The sequence below is a fragment of the Phyllopteryx taeniolatus genome, chromosome 20, assembly GCF_024500385.1.
Source record: "Phyllopteryx taeniolatus isolate TA_2022b chromosome 20, UOR_Ptae_1.2, whole genome shotgun sequence".
NCBI classification, from domain to species: domain Eukaryota; kingdom Metazoa; phylum Chordata; class Actinopteri; order Syngnathiformes; family Syngnathidae; genus Phyllopteryx; species Phyllopteryx taeniolatus.
The window spans coordinates 8790913-8810912 of NC_084521.1; the positions used below are offsets into that span (position 1 = coordinate 8790913).

Consider the following 20000-nt stretch of genomic DNA (forward strand, 5'->3'; position numbering starts at 1 on the left):
ACAGACAACAACATTGGTTTAAGTGTTGTTGTAGAGAGCATGCGTTCGTCCAAACGCACACTGGTTGTTAAGGCATTTACAAAATATCAACCGTCAGAAATAGTTGATTCTGTACCCAAACTCTCACCTGGCAAATGGTCTCCCAAATGATGTCCCTGTTCCATTTAACTGATTGTTCAGGGATATTTCTTATATGCGGGTGAGTGCCTTTGTCTTAGTCTCCACTGCAGCCTCAGCTGTCTGAGCCACTAACACGTTGAACCCCCAGTCGCATGCACACACACAAACGCACACACAAAAACAAGAGTGCGATTGCAGTCAGGGCGTCTGGGTTGGGTGTGACGTCCCGGGTCGTGGCCATTAGTACCTCCCCTTGCCTTCCTGACTAGTAAACTCAACCCTATCCAGTCTCCATCCATTGGTCCTGAATGGAGTGCAGGGATCAGACCCCTGACTAGTTGATTCCATAATGCTAGATGATCGATTTGACTGTCAGGAGAAGAGGAAGGAAGAAATACATGGTTGGAAAGAAAAGAAGGGGATAGTGAGAAAGATGAGGTAGACTAAACTACCGTAACAACATGTTATTGGGGATATTAAGAATGAGAATCTGCAGGAAGGGCGTACATGATGGGAGGAGGGCACAAGAGAGAAGGAGGGAGGCGCCAATGGCAATCCTCTCCCAGCAGCATCCACAGGATGACAGTGAAGCGAACAGACAGGATGCCAACCAAAGTCACAAACACTTCCACATACAGACATGCAAAGGAGCCATGGAAAGGGGCTTATTGTTTGGCTCAACAAAAGGCAAGAAGCTTATTGGACAGGGTCACTGATTGATTATGAAACACGGGGGCAAGAAAGTGTATCCTCTAGCTTTCAAAGTAACGTGCGCATGTTTGAGAGTCTTTCTGGGAAGACATAAAAAATTATTTTCCAAGAGTACAGTCAACAATGTGTCTCATGAAATTGTTGAAGTGGAAAGATGGCAGGAAGCAGGCGGATGCTGAGCTGTCTGACTTGCTGACATCACGCTAAGCCACGCTGTAAGGACAGTCAGGGCCAACTGGACAAATTGTCTCTTTTTTTTTTTTTTTTTTACCCCTTTAGTTAAAAGTGGGAGTTTGTAATAATATTTGTTAAAACTATCAGTATGACCTGACAGGAGTACATTAGTAATATGATCTGGGGGGGGTTTGGGGAATCATCCCTCTCTGGTTTTTTAAGAAAACACAGCGCCAGAGGAAAAACAGTGAATCAGAGAAAGAAGGCCTGATCGACGAGATCCCAATCGTTTGCCGTGCACTTTATGGGTGTTACGGTTCTTTGCTGAAGTTAGCTTATTGGTATGCAATAGTGAAGTCCTTATTAATTTATGACAACTGGAAATTTGAGAGGTAGAGTATTGTTTTAATCACTATGTTTTGGTTGGTTCGTTAGATTTATAATTAGCAGAACTTCACAAAATCTACACAATCCATTTCTATGAAACTACATGGAGAGGATGGAAGAATCCAAAATTTGCCAAAATTGTGGATGAAAATTCAGATGAGGAATTTTATTTCATCACATTCTTTTGCATTTGAGTCACAATGAAACCATTCCCACTGTCCCAGAAAGCAAATGGTAGAAACATAAATCCTGCTAACTATCAAACGGATAAAGAAACAGACAAATACAACAGGCCACAAATGCTTTAAGTCTTGATGAAACCTTTCGCTTACCACAAATTGACAAGTGTACAGACCTGTCATTTAGCTAATCCTCATTAAACAAGGATGTGGTCTGCTAACATACGAAATAACAATGATTTTTGAATATACTAAATTAATAATAAAATTGCATATTTCCCCATAGACACAGTATACCAAACCCAGGAAGGATTCAAACCATTTCCATCCCAGATTCAGGAGGGTGCCCAGTGGTTAGTTTTACCAGAAGAATATAATCAGGGATAAGCCAGCAGGATAGTTGAATGTCCTCCAGCTGACCTCAGTCTCACCCTGCTCTTGCCTTGCCCCTTGTGTCAGGGTTGCCACACCACCACAGGCACACTGTGACGCTTCATCAAAGGGACAGACTGCAATTCTTTTAAGATGACAACTATACACTCCTGTTCATTTGATAATGTCATCCTGTAGCCAGAATCACTTTGAATCAACAGCTACTTATCCTTACTTTATGTCAACCATTACCTGGATGCTGGTACCTGTAAAGAATTCACTCCTCAACATCGTACAGAATTCACTCTTCAACATCATTCATATGGAGTCCTAAGCCTTCTTTTTTCCAGTACATGGGTGTGTTCGCACATAAACTCACATCTATAAGTATTGGAACAGTAAAGCAGATTAATTTTTTGTTGTTGTAGACTGAAAACATTTGGGCTTCACATCAAAAGATGAAGAGATCAATATTTCAACTTTCACATTTGGATCTGATACACAACCTGGACGACAGAATGTTTGTGTGAAGTCACATTTTTAATACAAGCAAAACTATTGCAACGTGATTAACAAGGATGTTTTGTTGCCCATATCTGTTCTATTACATAGATTATTCAAACAATAAATACGGCTGACTGTCTATGCTCAGTTTCAGATTTGTGAATCGCCTGTGTAGACTACAGTACCAGTTTATACTAACTAGGTGTAATCAACATGGAAATCAGCGAACTGCCAATGAGTGAAAAAGAAGCAATTGTGCAATCACACACAACTATAAATATTGGCCATAGCAGTGCAACCATTTGGAATACCCTCAAGAAGAAAGAAACCCCTGGTGTACAAAGTAACAAATGTTTAAGGGGTGCACCCGGGAAAACAAAGACAGTTGATGACTGCTGTAAAGGCCCAAAATCAATTATTGGTGACATCTGCAATCGCCTCCAGAGGGCAAGAGCAAAGGTATCAATAAAAAGAGGGCAGAATACTGAATGACTAAAGATACAATGAGTAAGATGCAAACCACTCATTAGCAAGAAGAATAAGGCCAGATTGGAATTTGCTGAAAAGTGCAAATACAAGCCCAAACAAATTCTGGGAGACTTATGTATGTATTGATTATTAAAGTGATGGAAAGGCTAAACTTAGAAGAAAAAAAGGATCACCTCATGATCGTAAAACATACTGTACAAGCTCATCTGTGGAACATATTGGCAATGTCATGGCTTGGTCATGTATGTCTTGTTTTGGGACGGGATCACTGATATTCATTGCTGTAACAAATGAATACAGCAGCAAAATGAATTCAGAAGTCTGCAGAAATTTAAAGAAAAGATGCGATCAAACGATCGGGCGAGCCTTCATCGTGCAGCCAGGCAATGACACCAAACACAGACTGGCCAAGTCAATCTCTTAATTTAAACCCTATAGAGTATGGGTTGGCAATTCATTTTTTTACTTCTTTCCCCTTTTTTTTTTTTTTTTTACAGAAAATCAGCGTCTGCTTACTCTGCCTGCGGTACTGGGAAACCAATGGCGAGTATGGCTTTTGTTATCATGATGAAGGGGGGAGAGTTAAAAGCTCTGCATACCTTTTTGCTTTGACCTGGTAGTGTTTCAGACAGCATAGTCCAGCTGTGGCTCAAAAGTGTTAATTTTTCACTGGGAAGGAAAACTGAAGAAAACTGTGACTTGCTTAATATTGTGGAACAATCTCCTTCAGTAATTTTCCTTTAATTAGGATCATATGGTAAATGAACCATCACACCCATTTGAGATTGACATCAGTGATCCAAATAAGTGAAGCACGGTGGCGCGCACATCATACGATGGTGTTATGCCTACCAGGGATCATGGATCACTTTGAATACATCAGAATACTAGACGAGGTCACGTTGTGTTGTGCCGAAAAGGAAATTTGCCTGATAGTGTTTCAACAAGACAATGACTCCAAACAAAACATACTGCACTCAGATCCCATCATGTCTAATAACACCGTAAAGCAAAGTGTTTACCTGTTGGTTTTAGAAATCAAAGCTTGGCCTAATTATATTTAATCTGGCCAAATTTAGCTCAACCTTTTTGGAGCTCCTACTCTTAAGGCACATAAGGTTTAAGTACAGTTAATGAATCACCCCTACATTAAATGAATTCTAAACTAGAATGACACAATTGATAATTGATCACATACCTTCACCAAACCCAAAGAAGCAGTGCACAAGTGGATGAAAGTATTTGCTATTGTAAATACATTTTTCACGGGTGTGTGTGTGTGTGTGGTAAAGGGAATTTATTGAGACAAGAAATGACACAATGAACCCTACATAGCTGATATGCCTGTGGTTACAGACATTTGACACAATAGCGCACAAAAGCTAGCTGCTGCGAGCAGTGTCAGTTAATCGTGACAACATGACTCCACATTTAAGTCAGATCTTGGAGTGAACTTGTCAAATCAACAATTACATAATGCGGTGTTGACCATGCTGTTATTTTGGGAGCTAATTGTGCCATCTAAACAGTGGGTTATAGATATGGTTATGGTATGATTACCCACTTAAATTGCTAGTTTCCGACCTAAATGTCATTTTCTGTTCAGTATTACTTTATTTGCATGCACTGTCATGCAAGAACCATTGCATACTATCCTAGCCTATGACAACAGCGTTAACAAAAACTGGCAAACAGCATGTAATCTGCCTCTAGCACCATGCGTGCTGGGATGAGATCTTGTCATACCCAATGTGTTTCCTAAAAAGCAAAATAATGTGAGTGTGTGCCTGTAGCCCTGAAACTTCACAATACAGTACACTGCTTTGAATTAAACCTCACTTCTCCTCGAGAAGCAAGGTGCGTTGGATATGTGTGTGGTTTGCTTGGATGTCTTTCTGGTAGAGGCTTTACTGTAAATTCACAAAATTACACATTTTGTTCCAACATATTAATATGGTTGGCAAATGTATACTTACTGTATACTTATGTGACAATGTTAAAATGTTACTCAATATTAAGTTGGCTACAATTAATGCTTTTTTAGTGGTGACTATGAGCACTACAGGAAACAATATTTTGAAATTCAAACAAATTGATTTTTGACCAGCATCACAGAAAAGACTGTGTTTGATTATGGATATTGCAGAGCAATCATAAAGTATACATGTGAATTGTTTTGAAAACATCGGTTCGGTTCTGGTCCGGCAACTGCTGATAATGCTAAGCAATGTAAGCACACACCTTAATGGCAAATTTTAATTCAACAAACGGTGCCTATTTTTTTTTTTATTTTTTTGCTTAGATGTAATATTTTGGGTATGCCCATTAAAAAAATTTATAAATGGAAATATTTCCTCAACCCACCTTATACAAAGGTAATGTGTTGGTTGTGTGGTGCTTTATCTTGCTGAAAAATAAATAAATAAATCTCATCCTCAAAAACCTTTCTCAAGCTTCACATTGAGCATTCACCTCAGAGCTAATCAATTCTGTACACATTTTTGGGACACACAGACAAAGCCACAAAGAAGGCCAGGATTTTTCAGTTTAAACCCACACAATTCACACGTGTGAAAAGCTCAGATAGATGAAAAGTATTCTGCCAAATGAGACAACTTAATAGAAGGCGGCTTTAGGTTTTTCTCCCTCAAGCTTGGGGATTAAACCTCCGTATTTTAAGGGAGATTCTTTCAGCATTTGTACGAAATCACTTCAAGTTTCAACGATACAGGCGACGTGCTGAACCAAAAAGTTACATAATAATTTAATCAAACAGAAGAACTTTAAAAATACACGTTAAAAATACCTGGTGCCTTTTTAGAGATTTAGGCTTGTTTACATTAGATAGTTTTATTCTTGTCAGTCTGTCTTTCCCATCGATCTGTCATTCCAAAATTCCAGCTATCTATTTCGCTACCCTTCCGTCCGTCAGTCTAGTGTATGTGTCAGTCAGTCATTCAGTCAGTTGTGCATTTATACTTGGGCAAATAAATGGTACAATTCCTCCATCCTGGTACATGCCGAATACAGGTGCCAGACCAATGTAATTCACACCACTCTCTTCCTTTCTTAGCTTCTACTGTATCATAACTCTCTCTCTCTCTCAAATGCTGTCAGAGGTGAACACCAGTGACAATGTGATCGTTTTGTTGATGCTAAGGTGCAACAGCTACTCAGAGCATCTCTGATGCGACCAGAATTACAAGACCTTCTTTATGTTAGTTGAGGGGATTATAAAACTCCATCCATCCATTTTCTTTTACCGCTTAACCTCACTAGGGTCGTAGACTGCTGGAGCCTATCCCAGCTATCTTCGGGCGGGAGGCGGGGTTCACCCGGAACCGGTCGCCAGCCAATCGCAGGATTATAAAACTCATTTATAAATACTGGTTTAGCTTGACAATTTCTGAAATAACTGAATAGAAAATTAGACTAGTTATCTTCAGTGGAATCGCTTAATGAATGCACATAAGGTTGTACAAATTGGACGCACACAAGTTTGGCGTCTGAACGACTGTCAGGCATGACGTCAGGTGCTTAACACGACATCAGCATGTTGCGCAATACCCCAGCAAATCACACAAGACTTAAGTTAATACGCTTTTCTTTTTCTTTGGCTAAAGAACTACAATCAGTTGAAACAGACCCTTAACATTTTAAAGAGCTGACTTATTTTAGAAAATACACTTAATTTGAAACATTTTAGCCACAAAGGAAAAAATATGAAATTATAACATTCAAAGACATTTCATTGGGCCACACTGTAATCATTCACCTCTTAGATTGTACAATGCCACTCTTTCCAAATCCAAGAGGACAAAGTATTCTGTTTTATAAGACGATATATATGTATTTTGAGAAGAAAATATTACTGTACAATTTCTGAAAAGGCTTCAAGGATGGAAATAGAATTGGGACAATAAGCAGTTCAGACATTAGATAAAATGATTATTTCAGGTTGGTTAGAAGAAGAAATAAATAAAGTAAGACAAGGTGAGTGTGTTAGGTTTTAGTTTATTAGCACAATATGCAGGCAGAGACAGGTGAGAGTATTAGGAAGCTCTGTGATAGATAACCTATAAAACCAAAAGAGGATGGGTTTTACTCACTATGGTACATACATGAGTTGGTAATATTAACATAGAGATGGAATGTGCTCGTCTCCAAATCATGTCTTTCAAGACTCAGCTGTTTAGTGCTATCATAGGCCCGGGTTTTGGGGTACCTGCTTGGTTCACACTGGAATAAGGTCAGCCAACCAGTATAGATAAATATATTAAAGAAAAGCCCAATTTCCATCAAGCGGTAGGGTTGGCAGAGTCCCAAAATAGACACCTAAACCGGCACTTTTGTCATGGTGCTGGTCGCATTAGTGTGCTTCACTAAGCTTGTGGATGTAGAGCTACATATAGCAAAACCCTTAAAAAAAAAAACCCAACTTAATTCGTTCCGAGACTCAGGTCATGAACTGAAATGTTTGTGAACCAAAACAAATTTTCCTATGAAACTGAAAGGAAACACAGTGTCTCGGTTCCAGCCCCAAAACCAAGTTACCTTTGTGTCCGGCAGCATAGTTCCCCAACAAGGAGCAGATGCCGGGGCCCCCGACCGACGCGCCCGGGTGTGGGTGAGCACGCTTGGTGCTCAGTCCCGCCAGCAAGAACTCATTGGACGCCACCGGAACCACAGCACTTTCCAGGGTTTCCTAATAGCACAATCACTTGCACTTTGTACTTCCTTGGGAACCATACCATTCTCTAATTTAGAGCAAACAACAGATACGTATGTGTATGTGAACGAAAGTACAACTGAGCATTCTGCACGAGATGCTCTAACTGTTCACGAACTGAACATAGTTTGTGAAAAATTCAAATTTGTCTGAATATATTGATCGTAAACCCTGGGCACTGAATCAATCGCATTGGACACTACTGGTTTTCCAGTTGCGATTGATTAAATGCAATATTAACAGGCATTGATCATAAACCGTTTTTTTTTTTTTTCCTGAAGATGGGCGTCTGTGAACTAAGGTTACACAACTGTCGATTGGTTGACAGAGAGTCGTCCTTCTTAAATTTTACAATAAAATAAATTGAATGGGGAGGAACCAAAAAGTGCTGATTAAAAACAATACTGTGGAACACGAGCGCCCCACGATTTCAGTTTCATTTCGCTCTTTTTTTTTTTGTCACCCCCCACACCTGGTGGAGAACATTCAAACCTGATTAGGGTTTAACAGATGAGAACCATACAATGGTAAACCAAAGTGACCGCTTGGTGGAAACAAGGCTTTTAAAAAAAATATGTTGAAAGGGCTTGAGTGAGAATGATAAGCTTGTTAACTCAACAGCTTTGAACTAAACCAAAACCTTTTCATAGGTCCCTTTGTTAAGTTGAATGGCCAAGAATTCTGTGTTCCAAAATTATCAACTTTATTATTAATTAATCATAATTATTAATATACTTGTATTCTTATTATTATGACACCTGAATGGACAAGTGAGTATAGTATATAGTTAGAAAATCTACCAGGCTGTTTCCAGTTTCCAGTGCCAAACAACTACAATAATATTTAAGAAAAAAATATTGCAATGAGTCAATACAATGACTAAAAAAAATAAAATGAGCAAACACTGTAGGAATGACTAAGACAAAAGTCCTGAATAGTTGACATAAATCTACTGAAAAAAAACACCATACATAAATGCAACATAAATGCTAAAAAACTGAAAACTAACTTCTGTTAAAAAAAATTCACATTACTGAGTGTCAAATGACAGTATATTAAAGTAGAATTTATTTGGTTCAGGAATTAAACTAGTGCAAAGGAAGGAAGAAGTACAGAACTTCAGGCAACTGACAATTTATGGAAAGGTGATCAACACAAGAGGCATGAGTAGCATTCTAATAAAAATTAACACGTTGACAGAAGTATAAATAATCAGTCAGTGGGGATATTTATATACACATACTCTGTCTCTCACACACACACACACACACACACACACACACACACACACACACACACACGCGTGAGGGAAAAACAGCCTCCCTGCCGGGTGTTGACAGATGAGTCTCACAGCATTGGTGAATCAGTTTGAAAGGTTTCAGACATGCCTTTGAGCGTAGTTGTGCATGTGTGTGAGTTTGTCTGGTTAGGACTTTTTCCACTACTGGAACCAAATTTCATACCGGTTGATTGCGGATGGCTTGTTCACATGGGAACAAATGCTGTGTGTGGTTAAATTACTTTGTGGGTCAATAGTTTAGTTAGGATTATGCAAGTAGAAGGTAAGAATATGGCTACTGTGTGTGTCTCCGTGTGTCAGACGTTGATTTGCAAATAACCCTCCTGCTTTTAGGTGATGAGAGTGAAATGGACAAGAGAACATTTCACTGGAGACGGAAGAAATAAACTGGGCAAGGACTTGACAGACACCTCCCCCAAAAAAAAAAAATTTTTAGCTTCAAGTAAGACTGACTGTGAGTCCAAAACACCCTGATATACAATTTTCCAACACATTATTTGGAGGAACAGTGTGTGCTGAGGTTTGGGCAACTACTCAAAACTCTGTGTGTGCACGTTATGGGCCTGAATTCCAAATAGCGGGTGTTAAATTATGTGTCCACTCACTCTAAAAGATTGTGTGTGTGTGCGAGTTAATAGTTGTAATCTTCCCAGCAAACTAAATCAGCATATTTCCCAGTTTATTTTGCTCACACTCCAGCCTGCTTTGTAGTCTCCTTGGTGAGTTTTGCAAATGAAACATTGCGCCAGCTCATATCCCGTATTTAAGGTTTTTTTTCCCCCGTTTGAAGTGATGGAAGTGGAAGTGTTATTGGAAGAGGCAAACAAACATATTACTAAATTGCTTACTCAGAAACTCCTGGGGATGCCAGCAACCACATAAAAGCCATGTTTTGGTTAATTTAACATGCCCTGAGGGGGTGGCAATTGTATGCACAGCTATGTGCTTATTCTGCCTAACATTGTGTTTAAAACTTTGGACAGTCAACCCACAGAAACTGCACTTGGAGAGGCGATCACCAATTGTCACAGTATGCTGAAAACACACACACGTGCAGATATGCACCGTTAAATGGAGTTTTGTAATTGTTTATATGGTATGACTCCTTCTTGGGACTGGCTCCAAAGCAACTCTTAGATCATTCAGAAGCTTCAAAGCTGCATTGCTCAATAGACAACATATAAATAAATTTGGTTGGCATTACAAAAATGTTTACAGGGGCAAAAACGTTCTCCCACCGCCTCTCATTTCACCTGCCTTTGTGTGCGCAATCAAGTTTGCGCCGGTTTATTCAGACGCAAACATTTACAGTAGTAATCGTGGATGTATAACACAAGACTATCCCCCATTGTTGAATAAAGGAAGACATTGACACGATAGGATAGATACTAGATAGTGTTTGTGTAAATGTTGCAGAGAGAAATAGGTGCATCAAAGCAGAAACAGTTGATGGACAGTCAGTGTAGCGATGAAGGCGGGATCTAGTCCTCTGAAACATTAGGGATTGTGGAGAGAGAGAAAAAAAGGAATTGGGAAGCAAAGTAAAAGATGTGTAATGGCAGCAGTTGAAAAAAAGAACAATTGAAATGTTCAACAAAAGAAATAATATGAAACCAGGATGAATACAAAAAAGTAACATTGATGTGAAAGTAAGTAAAGAAGGGATACAAGGGAAAAGGAAAGAAAGCAATTAGTCAGGTTTCACAAATTCAGTTGTCAACAAATGCAAAAAAAAATCCAATATACCTGTATGTACTGTACATTGTGCACGTCTGTGGTGAATGTTTGATTTGAATAAAATATTTAAAATATGTCGTTGAGCAGTGACATGCAGCATCTCAAAGCATGCATACATACATGCGCAGTTGTATTCTCAATTCCCTAACAATTCGTATTCCTAGGGTCTGCTGCAAATAATGAGGGATTGATTCAATGTATCTAGACAAGGTTGGCAAGGCCAGATGCCCTGTCTACTATAGGTGCCTCACTTTAAAACACTAAATCCAGTCTCATATATCACTCATACAATATGTGAATTGGCTTGGTGAAGTCTGATTAATGACTTTCACATGCACATATACACCTTGGTAACCATGGAGACAAAAGCTTCCCATTCCTTCATGCCATGCAAAGCAGCGAAAGACCACAGGCAGGCGACTTAACATGCAGAACACTGTCACCGATATTTATCCCTACTGAGACACCCAGGAGCCTTATACACCAAAATCAGGATGTGAATAAGGCAAAAAGGAGGTCACGAAACCAAAAATAAGCTCAGCTTAATATTGTATTAGTGTTTTTTGTTTATTTTTAACATGCCAACATGGCTTAGTGTTTAATAAGGGTATCTACTGTATATCTATGTCTCCGAATAGGCTCACGGTCTCAAGAGTAAGCTGCAATGTGAATATGTTGTACCTGTTATTAATTCTAATTTGTTAAACCATGAATAAACTGGCCGCAAAGTGAGGCTGCAAGGCGCAAAGGGGTTGTCAGGAGTGCATTTGTCATGGTCGTGGCATTTGCCAAAACAGGAATGTTAATGAAATCAGATATTCCTTTCATGTAGCCTGCTAGAACACTGAACATTTCCGGGCTGTGTAATATAGTGTAAATTTACGTTTTTCTTCAAATTTGATTTTATATTTTTAGATTTACAAACTCGATTAATTTGACTGGTCTGGCCTATTTGAGTTGACATCAAATCACGCTGTATGTGGCCCCTGATCTTCAATAAGTTTGACACCCCTGACTTAAACATTTGAGGCGGAGAGATACTAATGCAGAATAAAAATTAAACTAGCGAATGCTATAATTGACTGAATGTTGTAGCATGATTTTTAGGTTCCGTATTTTGGCTAATTAGACCTCTATAGAGTGACTCTATAATATAAACTGGAAAAGTGTCAATTTCATTGCAAAAATTACCTTGATTTTGTCATACAAGTGTCCAGAAAAGGTCCCTCTGACAGCTACTTCTGTTTGACTCATTTTTGTATCCGCTTCGTCCATATTTAGCTAAGACCGCCCCTTTTCCTCTGATTGGTTGCCTCCGTGTAGAAGACCCACTTGTGAAAGCACGCGTTATCTTGACAGCGCTGGCTTGGGACCAGAAAGGGAAGGCAGAAGCTTCGCTAGCGACGTACAAAAGCTTGAGAAATTTCCATGACCTGATTTCAGGCCTCTTGGCAGAAAAACGACCGAGATTCAGGAATGCGTGGACGATTTTAATTCATATTTCACGTTTACTGTGTCACCATAGCCCCAATATAACATCCCAAATAATAGAAAAAGATTGTTTGGCAAAATATATCCCTTTAAGAATCATAACAATCTTTAATAAAAAACAACAACTTGTATTCATATGTTATGACATACCTTGGATTGGTACAATTTTTTGTATCATGAGTGCGTAAATTAAACAGTCTACGCTTATTTAAAATGGAATTAACAGTTGTATTGATAGCTTTTATTTCCAGCTGAGCTGTTTTTTGTTTTTTTTCTTGCATTTTGGTCCCCTTGCCTATATTCACACACCTAACACGCCATAAAATGTAAATTGGACATAATGAAAAGAGAAATGTGGCTATAACTAGCATATGCAGATGATCGAGCGACAGTAGCGTTCTAACTCTGTTGGCAGAGGGAACTGTGGGCTCTGTCTTACCAGGTTTTTGCACCCCCTGAGCTTGTTGTTCTCCATTTTCCAATGCTGTACCTGTGTGTGCACAAACACACATACATGGAAGCACAGAAACAAGCAAACAGATTACTGTCCATCAGATTGCTAGGGGCTGTACGAGTTAAAAAATTAAACAAAAAACAAAACAAAACAAATCCCACCATATAGTATTGATTCCAGAAATAGAAATATAACTTAGCCTGGAAATAAAGTGGAACCACTGACCCTTAAACCACAAGTCTTATTAAAGGGCACCTCGTTACAGTCACTGGGCACAACTACACTATGAATGCTATTAATACCACATGGACCAGTCAAAGGCAGGCAGGAGCAGCACATTTTGGCTGGTGCTGGTATAGGATGCGGAAGCAAGATGAAGCAGTATGACTGTGGGAGGCTGCCAGGTCACTGCACTTGATTTATCGTTCACGTATGCCCAACTCAGAACGAGTTAAACAGGCCGCAAGTCAAAAGACCACATTAATTGGGGCATAAATGTAAACGGGGACAGGTGTCACAATGCAAGGTAAGCTTCTCTGTCTAATGTGAACACTGGTGACTCAGTACAGCAGATGATGAGGCAAAATTGTTAAAAAAATATTAATGGGAACATGTAGAAAATTGACTTTGTATACAAATAGGTGGGTCTGTGGAGAGCCCTCCAGCTATCAAGTGCAAAATTATATAACTGAGTAAATCTTATTAGCTAGTTATTTATATATACAAAAAAATATATAAAAACAAATACTAAAGGAAGTTCCGCATCTCACTTCAACATAGTTCATTCGCACCAAGATGTCACAAGATGGGGCCAAAGGAAACACTTTTATACTAGACAGGGCTTTGGCCAGGGAACAAAAACAGTAATTATGTGAGTCTTTAAGGGAACAACTATGGATATGCAAAAAATAAATCCATAAAATCATCTGTGAATAGAGGAAGCCGTCTGTTGCAAATCTTGAATATGCAGGGGAACACTGAACACAGAAGCACTATCATGCAAAGCCAACATGTAAACAGAGCTACAGTGTTAGCACAGAGCAGCATTAGCCAATAGCATTATCACCCTCAGCTTACAACAAGTGGAAAACACTTGAATGTTCTGCAAAGTTGTCAAAAATGGGGGGGTATATCCACGTCTGGTCCCAGCATGCTACACTTGTATGGATCAGCAAACTAATTGACAAGTCTAATGCGGCAGTGTTGCCTCACGTGAGAACAAGTAAATGTGCACCGAGTTGCAATGCCCTAACGCCACCCCCTGGCAGTCATGGTAACAAAATTGGTCGTCATGGTAACATAATTGTCACAGAGGGCATGAGACAGAACTGCCCCTCCCCTAGAAGGAGTGGTTTCAGCCAGTGTGTTAAGAGGATGTTTAGTTTTCTATTTCTTTATGCTTTGCCTATTTTGACTTAAGAATCTCAGAGACCCAGGAAATGATTTAAATTGTGGGAAAAAAATGCACGTTTTCTTTTACATAATTATCACATGCACAAAATAATTTGGATATAATTGCTTCACTCTATATAGTCATCCCAGTGGCTTGGCTCAGTGTCTGTGCTTAACTCATTCAGTGCCAGCCCTCTCAGTTAACATGGATATTTGACTTCTAAAGTCAGTGGCACTGAATGTGTTAAATGCTTCCACACAAAAGTCAGAGGAGAGAAAAAAAAAAAAAAAGGGGGGGGGGGGGGGACTCCCTCCAAACTGCACCTACAGGCCTATTTCTGATAATTATGATTAAATGGGATTAAAGTCCAACCTCTGATTGGTTTACACTAACAAGATGAGATTGAATCACTGACCTTTGATTATTATGCCGAGCCCTAGTTATAAATAGGCTTTACACGATCAGCGACTTTAAAAAAACGATATCCGATCACAAAATGGAGCAATGTGTCGATTTAAATGACTTGTTAATTTACTGTATATACTTGTGTACTGTGTATACTGAGTGTCTTCAAAAGTATTCTCTAGCATTTTAGACAAGTAAAACAATGACCTCTAGGGGGCATTTAAGGATGCGCCACTGACATAAGTTTTACGTTTTCAGTCAGGTCAAACCAACATTACAACATGATAGAAATAATGGGTGCTAACTTAGTGTCATTAAATTACTTTACTGTAATGAAATTACTTCACACACACCGAATCTTTAGAGCATGAATCGACATCACGCCGGCATGTTTACCTATAACCGTTAGTGCTAGCACTAGCTTGCTAGGCTACAGAAAGTTTTGTTGCCTGCTTGCGAGCTGTATCGTATTAAAAGTACGTGAACATATCTCAAGCAATCCGCGAATGAACATCCTCTCTCCCGAGCATCAGTGATGACTACCACACGATTTTCCTTATTTTATTATTTCCCCCCCCCCCACCCCCCCCACACAATAAATTTGCGCGATCTATTGTTGTTGTCCTCGCCATGTTAACGAGTGTATCCGGTGGCGTTTGAGTTGACCAGATAAAGCCTAGTGATCGTAAAAGACAGGATGTAGTCGTATCGGAATACAAGATTTTATTGCAGTAGTCTGACATAGTGCAATCGTGAAAGACAACATTTGTCTTGTAGTCTGATCCAGGCATTATGTGTTGTCTGTCTCAGACGTGTTGTCTGTCCAACACCGCCGACGTTTTTTTTTTTTTAATAAATAACTTTATTGGAGGTCAGATATTTACAGTACTACGTCAAAAGACATGTGACAAGGCTAAAAATAAACTAGTTTTTGGATTCAAATATACTGTACATGGCGACACGGAGTAAATGCATTTTGCGGATCGGATCGGCGAATTATGACAGAGCCGATCAGCATAAAATGCGAATTATCGGCCGATACCGATCAATCCGATCAGATCGGTGTAAAGTCTAGTTATAAACATTCAAATTGTGAATGCGCAGCTATTCAAATAATATGATGGAAATTAGTCTTCATCAAACAGTGATTAGGGAATACATTTAATATCATACTATGGTCTAAACTGTGCATAATAAATGTATGGGTTTTTCATGGCTTTGATCACTATGACGGTGTGAAGACACTGACCTTTGAGGGTGATTTAGGAAGAATTGCACAAAAATATGCAGCAAAAAAACAAAAACAAAATCTTGGTCTTTAAAGAGCACAAGTACCTTACATGAACAACTTGAGGAAAATAGGCCATGTTCCTCAAACCATAAAGTCTGGGACACATACGTGTAAGTACATTAAACACATGCAAGAACACAGACACACACAAGGCTATTTGTCTCCATAGATACAGTAAATGCCAGTGACACGGATACATATCTCGTAGACCACACTCATACATACAAGATGCTATGAGCACATGAATAAACGTGAACATTTGTAGCAGTGTGCCAAAATAGCAAATGTGATTAAAAAAAAGAAAAAAGTGTGCTTTCAACGTTCAACTTGCCTGCAGACAGAGGACAATAACAAGCAGACTGCCTCACCGTGCTGCACTGCATGTCAGCATGTCTGCATTTGTCCAAATGTGCAAAGCGTGCCAGAGCTGATCACTGGCAACACCACCCACAGCCTGTCCCGGAGCTGGCTGTCACTGACCAGTGCCCACACACAGTCTGACTGTCTGACCCGAGTGTCTAAGGAGCCACAACATCTCTGAAAGCTGAGTCATCGCCAGTTTAACTGTCACTTTGTGTATTTGATAGTCGGTCTCTATCTACCTTACATCGATTCATATTTCATTAGAACTCGCAATTAATGGTAGAAATTTAAACAATTTATAATATCTATAAATGTATCCCTGTTACTACTCGATTTGTACCAGTGACCAAGAAGAAAGTAGCAACAAGCTACATGCCTTTGTTGGACCGCCACCGCCAAACGAGTGCAAAGGAGCGTTATCGCTACCTAGTGTTTGGAGATAGATAGTTTGCCTAAAATTTTGATTTAACCCAGTGAATCAAAACTGGGATTTCGCAGAGAAACATGAACAAGTGGAGAGACTAAACTATGTCAGATAATGAACTGCAGGGTTAAAACTTGACCCATGACCATCTGGATGGTAATTTCTCACTGCAGAGACACAACTTGATGGTATACAAAACTTAAGCAGAAAGCTGGTATATTCAAAGCGGTGGCCGCTAGTCTGTTTATCCTCGGACTACATGCCTTGTGGCTGAATGACATCCAAGCAGATCCAGAATGGCAGCCAGGGTCCAGCAGTGCCTGATACCATCCGTCATTTAAGGGCATCTGCGGTTCATACAGTATTACATAAAACAAATTATCATGCTTATGCATACTCAGGGTTTTAAAGGAAACAGATGAGGCCAACTGTTCAGGAAAAGTGATTGCCAGATGACATACAAAAAAACTCAACCCTCAAGTGTAGCTGCTACTGTACAAAACTGCCAAATCTCAACCAGAACGTAGCAAGACATTAACAACTAGCTATAAACATTAACATCCAGTAGTGCAGTAAACAAGTCAAAGCAGCAAGAAAATATGAAAAATAGAATAATTAGAAAAAAATGACAAAATTAAACATCAGATGAACCGAAATTATTAAGAATGGAGGTCTTGATGGTTAATACAAAGTTGCTTGTCAAGATATTAAGCATACTTTATGATGAAAATTGAGAGGAGCCAGATGAGGTGGCTGGGGCATTTGATTCGGATGCCTCCCGGACGCCTCCCTGGTGAGGTGTTCCGGGCATGTCCCACCGGGAGGAGACCCCGGGGACGACCCAGGACACGCTGAAGAGACTACATCCTTCGGCTGGCCTGGGAACGCCTTGGGATCCCCCCGGAAGAGCTGGATGAAGTGGCTGGGGAGAGGGAAGTCTGGGCTGAAGCTACTGCCCCCGCGACCCGACCCGGATAAGCGGTAGAAAATGGATGGATGGATGGATGATTAAAATGGAACATGGCCATAGTGGGTTTCAAATATATACATATCCATAATGACAACAAAATAATACCACACTAAACTATTAATGATGTATCTGGACAGAAAGCCCTGTTGACCAATGATTCTAATTTTGAAAGAAATTTGGTTTGTTGTGAACCCTTCTACAGTTGAAGTGTATGTTGTGATACTACAGTGAACCCCCCACGACACTGCAGTCATTTCAGTTTGCGCCCCTGCCGTGTTGCAGACTTTTAAGCAGTAATTTTTCGGGGTATTTACAGTATAGAGGCAAGTCCAAGTTTAGAGTTGCACGCCTTCAGTGTATTACCACGTTTTGTCGCAACATGCCAGGCAGCACTGAGGTATTCTGGAAGTGATGCAGCGTAATTAACAGCAAGAAGAAAAGGCAGAGAAGGTCCCCAACCAAGTTGTATTAAATGTTCCTACAGTGCAGAGAAACTACATTATGCATGTGAGTATTCCTGTATGCTCTGTTTGGATATTTGCTGCTGGTTTGTGTATGTGTTTGTGTGTGTAAAAGTAGCAGTTGTTTGAAGTTTTTTATAATTATCATTACATCCATGCTACTCCATTAACCCAACTATGGCTTCTGGGTTATGGTTAGGTTCACTTTTAGATCATGGTGTTTGTAAATGTAATCATTGTCTCTCCTCATAAAATCAATTGCATGCAAGACATGTTGACTCACCTGCAGTGGCATCATCGTTGTCCAGCAGAGGAATGTACTCCGTCTTGCCTACTGTCTCCCCGATTTGATCGTCGAAGGTCTCGGCCTCCAACTGAGCCACAAAATCCCTCTCCACTCGGCTTTCTGGACCCTGCTGCGGAGCACTGTCCACCAGAGCGTCGCTCAGACTCAAGTCGAACTCTGCCATGGCTGTACACAAAAGACCAAAAAAAATATACATTGTCAGCGGATGCATTTGTGCATCAAGCACCAAAGTGAATAATTGAAATATACAGGGTGATTGATAAGTAACTCCCTATTTTAAAACACTTAAAATTTATTCATATGTTGTAATATTTGTCTCAATTTTTTTTGTGTGTTCCATGATTAAAGGAGCAAGTCTATTCTACCAAACCAACTTGAAGGGCGAATACGAAAAGCTATGTTTTCCATCCCACAAGAGTTCCTTGTGAAATCAGTTGATGCAGTTCCCAGGCGGCTTGAGAAACTGGTGGCTAACGCTGGCGCCCATATCGAATTTTAAATAAAACTCCATGCAATACACTTTCTTCTCATGTTCATTTCTTGTAAGAATTATAGATCAGAAATAAATTACAAGTACTAAAAATAGGGAGTTACTTTTAAATCACCCGGTATATTACATCTACAATGGAGGTGGAAACGGAGTTGGTTAAACATGTTCACTGTATGTATTGACTTGATTTGTTTCCGTGATGATCATTTGCTTCAGCGTGTCATGCTTGATCGGGGTGGGACAACGAATGGATTCGTAGGTGTGCCAATTCAAGATGCATTGAGATGCATTGATAATCAGCAATTGAATCGCAACCCTCCATGACCGTAATCAAAGCGAACCATGAGGTGTGGAGAGATTATCAAAATAATCGACACTTACTTTGATAATCGATTTATCGTTTAGAGACCTTGTTTAACTAAAAATTGCACATATCCTCGGGATTTCAATCCCTCAACAGAAAATATTTGCTGATTTCTGTCATCCTCTATGAATGCACATTAATTTGCTTTGTGTTTGATTAAAATAAGACATTTGCAAACTTCTGCTTTTTACTTTGAAAAAAAAAAAAAAAAAGATTAACATTTTTTCCTGACTGATTTAGAATCAATTCATGATTGTGCATTTTCCGCACTTTAAATTTGAAATAATGTGCCATTTTTTATTCAAGGAATGGAAATGTAGTTTTTTTTGGTCCAATTCATTGATTAATTGAAAAAAATAATCCACAGATTAATTGATTATTAAAATAATTAGTTGCATTCCTGAAATATACAGTATATAGCTGACCTGAGAAAATTTCTACCAGCCGCCACTGAGATATATAGAGATAGATCGATGGATAGACAGACAGAATTTGCAGAGTCATATTGTGCCATCTTAAATATAATGCCAGATTATCTATGGTACCCAATTTGCCACCTTACTTTGCTGCTCAGCTACTGTCTGTATTTATCTCGTCACCATCGTCCCCATCTTCCTGACATCCCCTGTCACCTGTGAAGGCTCTCAGTTAACCTCACACAATCTACCTTGCTGAAATAGGACACTCATTGTCATTCAGAGCAGGGTGTGGGTCAAGTTGTTGCTCCAGGGCAATGCAAGGGAGTGCATCTGCTGCCAAAATCCTATCCGCTTTTGCAGTCATAAAAGTATAGCTTTCAACTGTAGCAACTGCACTGTTACTATGATTAGGATCCTTACATTGTATCACCCAACACCCAAATCAAAAATACCTTCAAAACAAACC

General features: G+C 39.5%; 1 protein-coding gene across 10 annotated transcripts in view; it reads right to left on the minus strand.

The window, feature by feature from the left end:
* Nucleotides 1-20000, minus strand: part of LOC133469904 (microtubule-associated protein 4) — a 73195-nt gene that overhangs the window by 38570 nt on the left and 14625 nt on the right. For 7 of the 10 annotated variants that reach the window (XM_061757512.1, XM_061757506.1, XM_061757503.1 and 4 more), the window contains exons 2-3: nt 18238-18426; nt 12633-12683 (exon numbers count right to left, since the gene is read on the minus strand). In XM_061757512.1, coding sequence (XP_061613496.1) covers nt 12633-12683; nt 18238-18424 — 238 coding nt within the window. In that variant the 5' untranslated portion in view covers nt 18425-18426. Of the gene's footprint in view, nt 1-127; nt 515-12632; nt 12684-18237; nt 18427-20000 lie in introns of those variants that run through there. The other 3 variants (XM_061757510.1, XM_061757505.1, XM_061757511.1) reach the window with 2 other exon arrangements.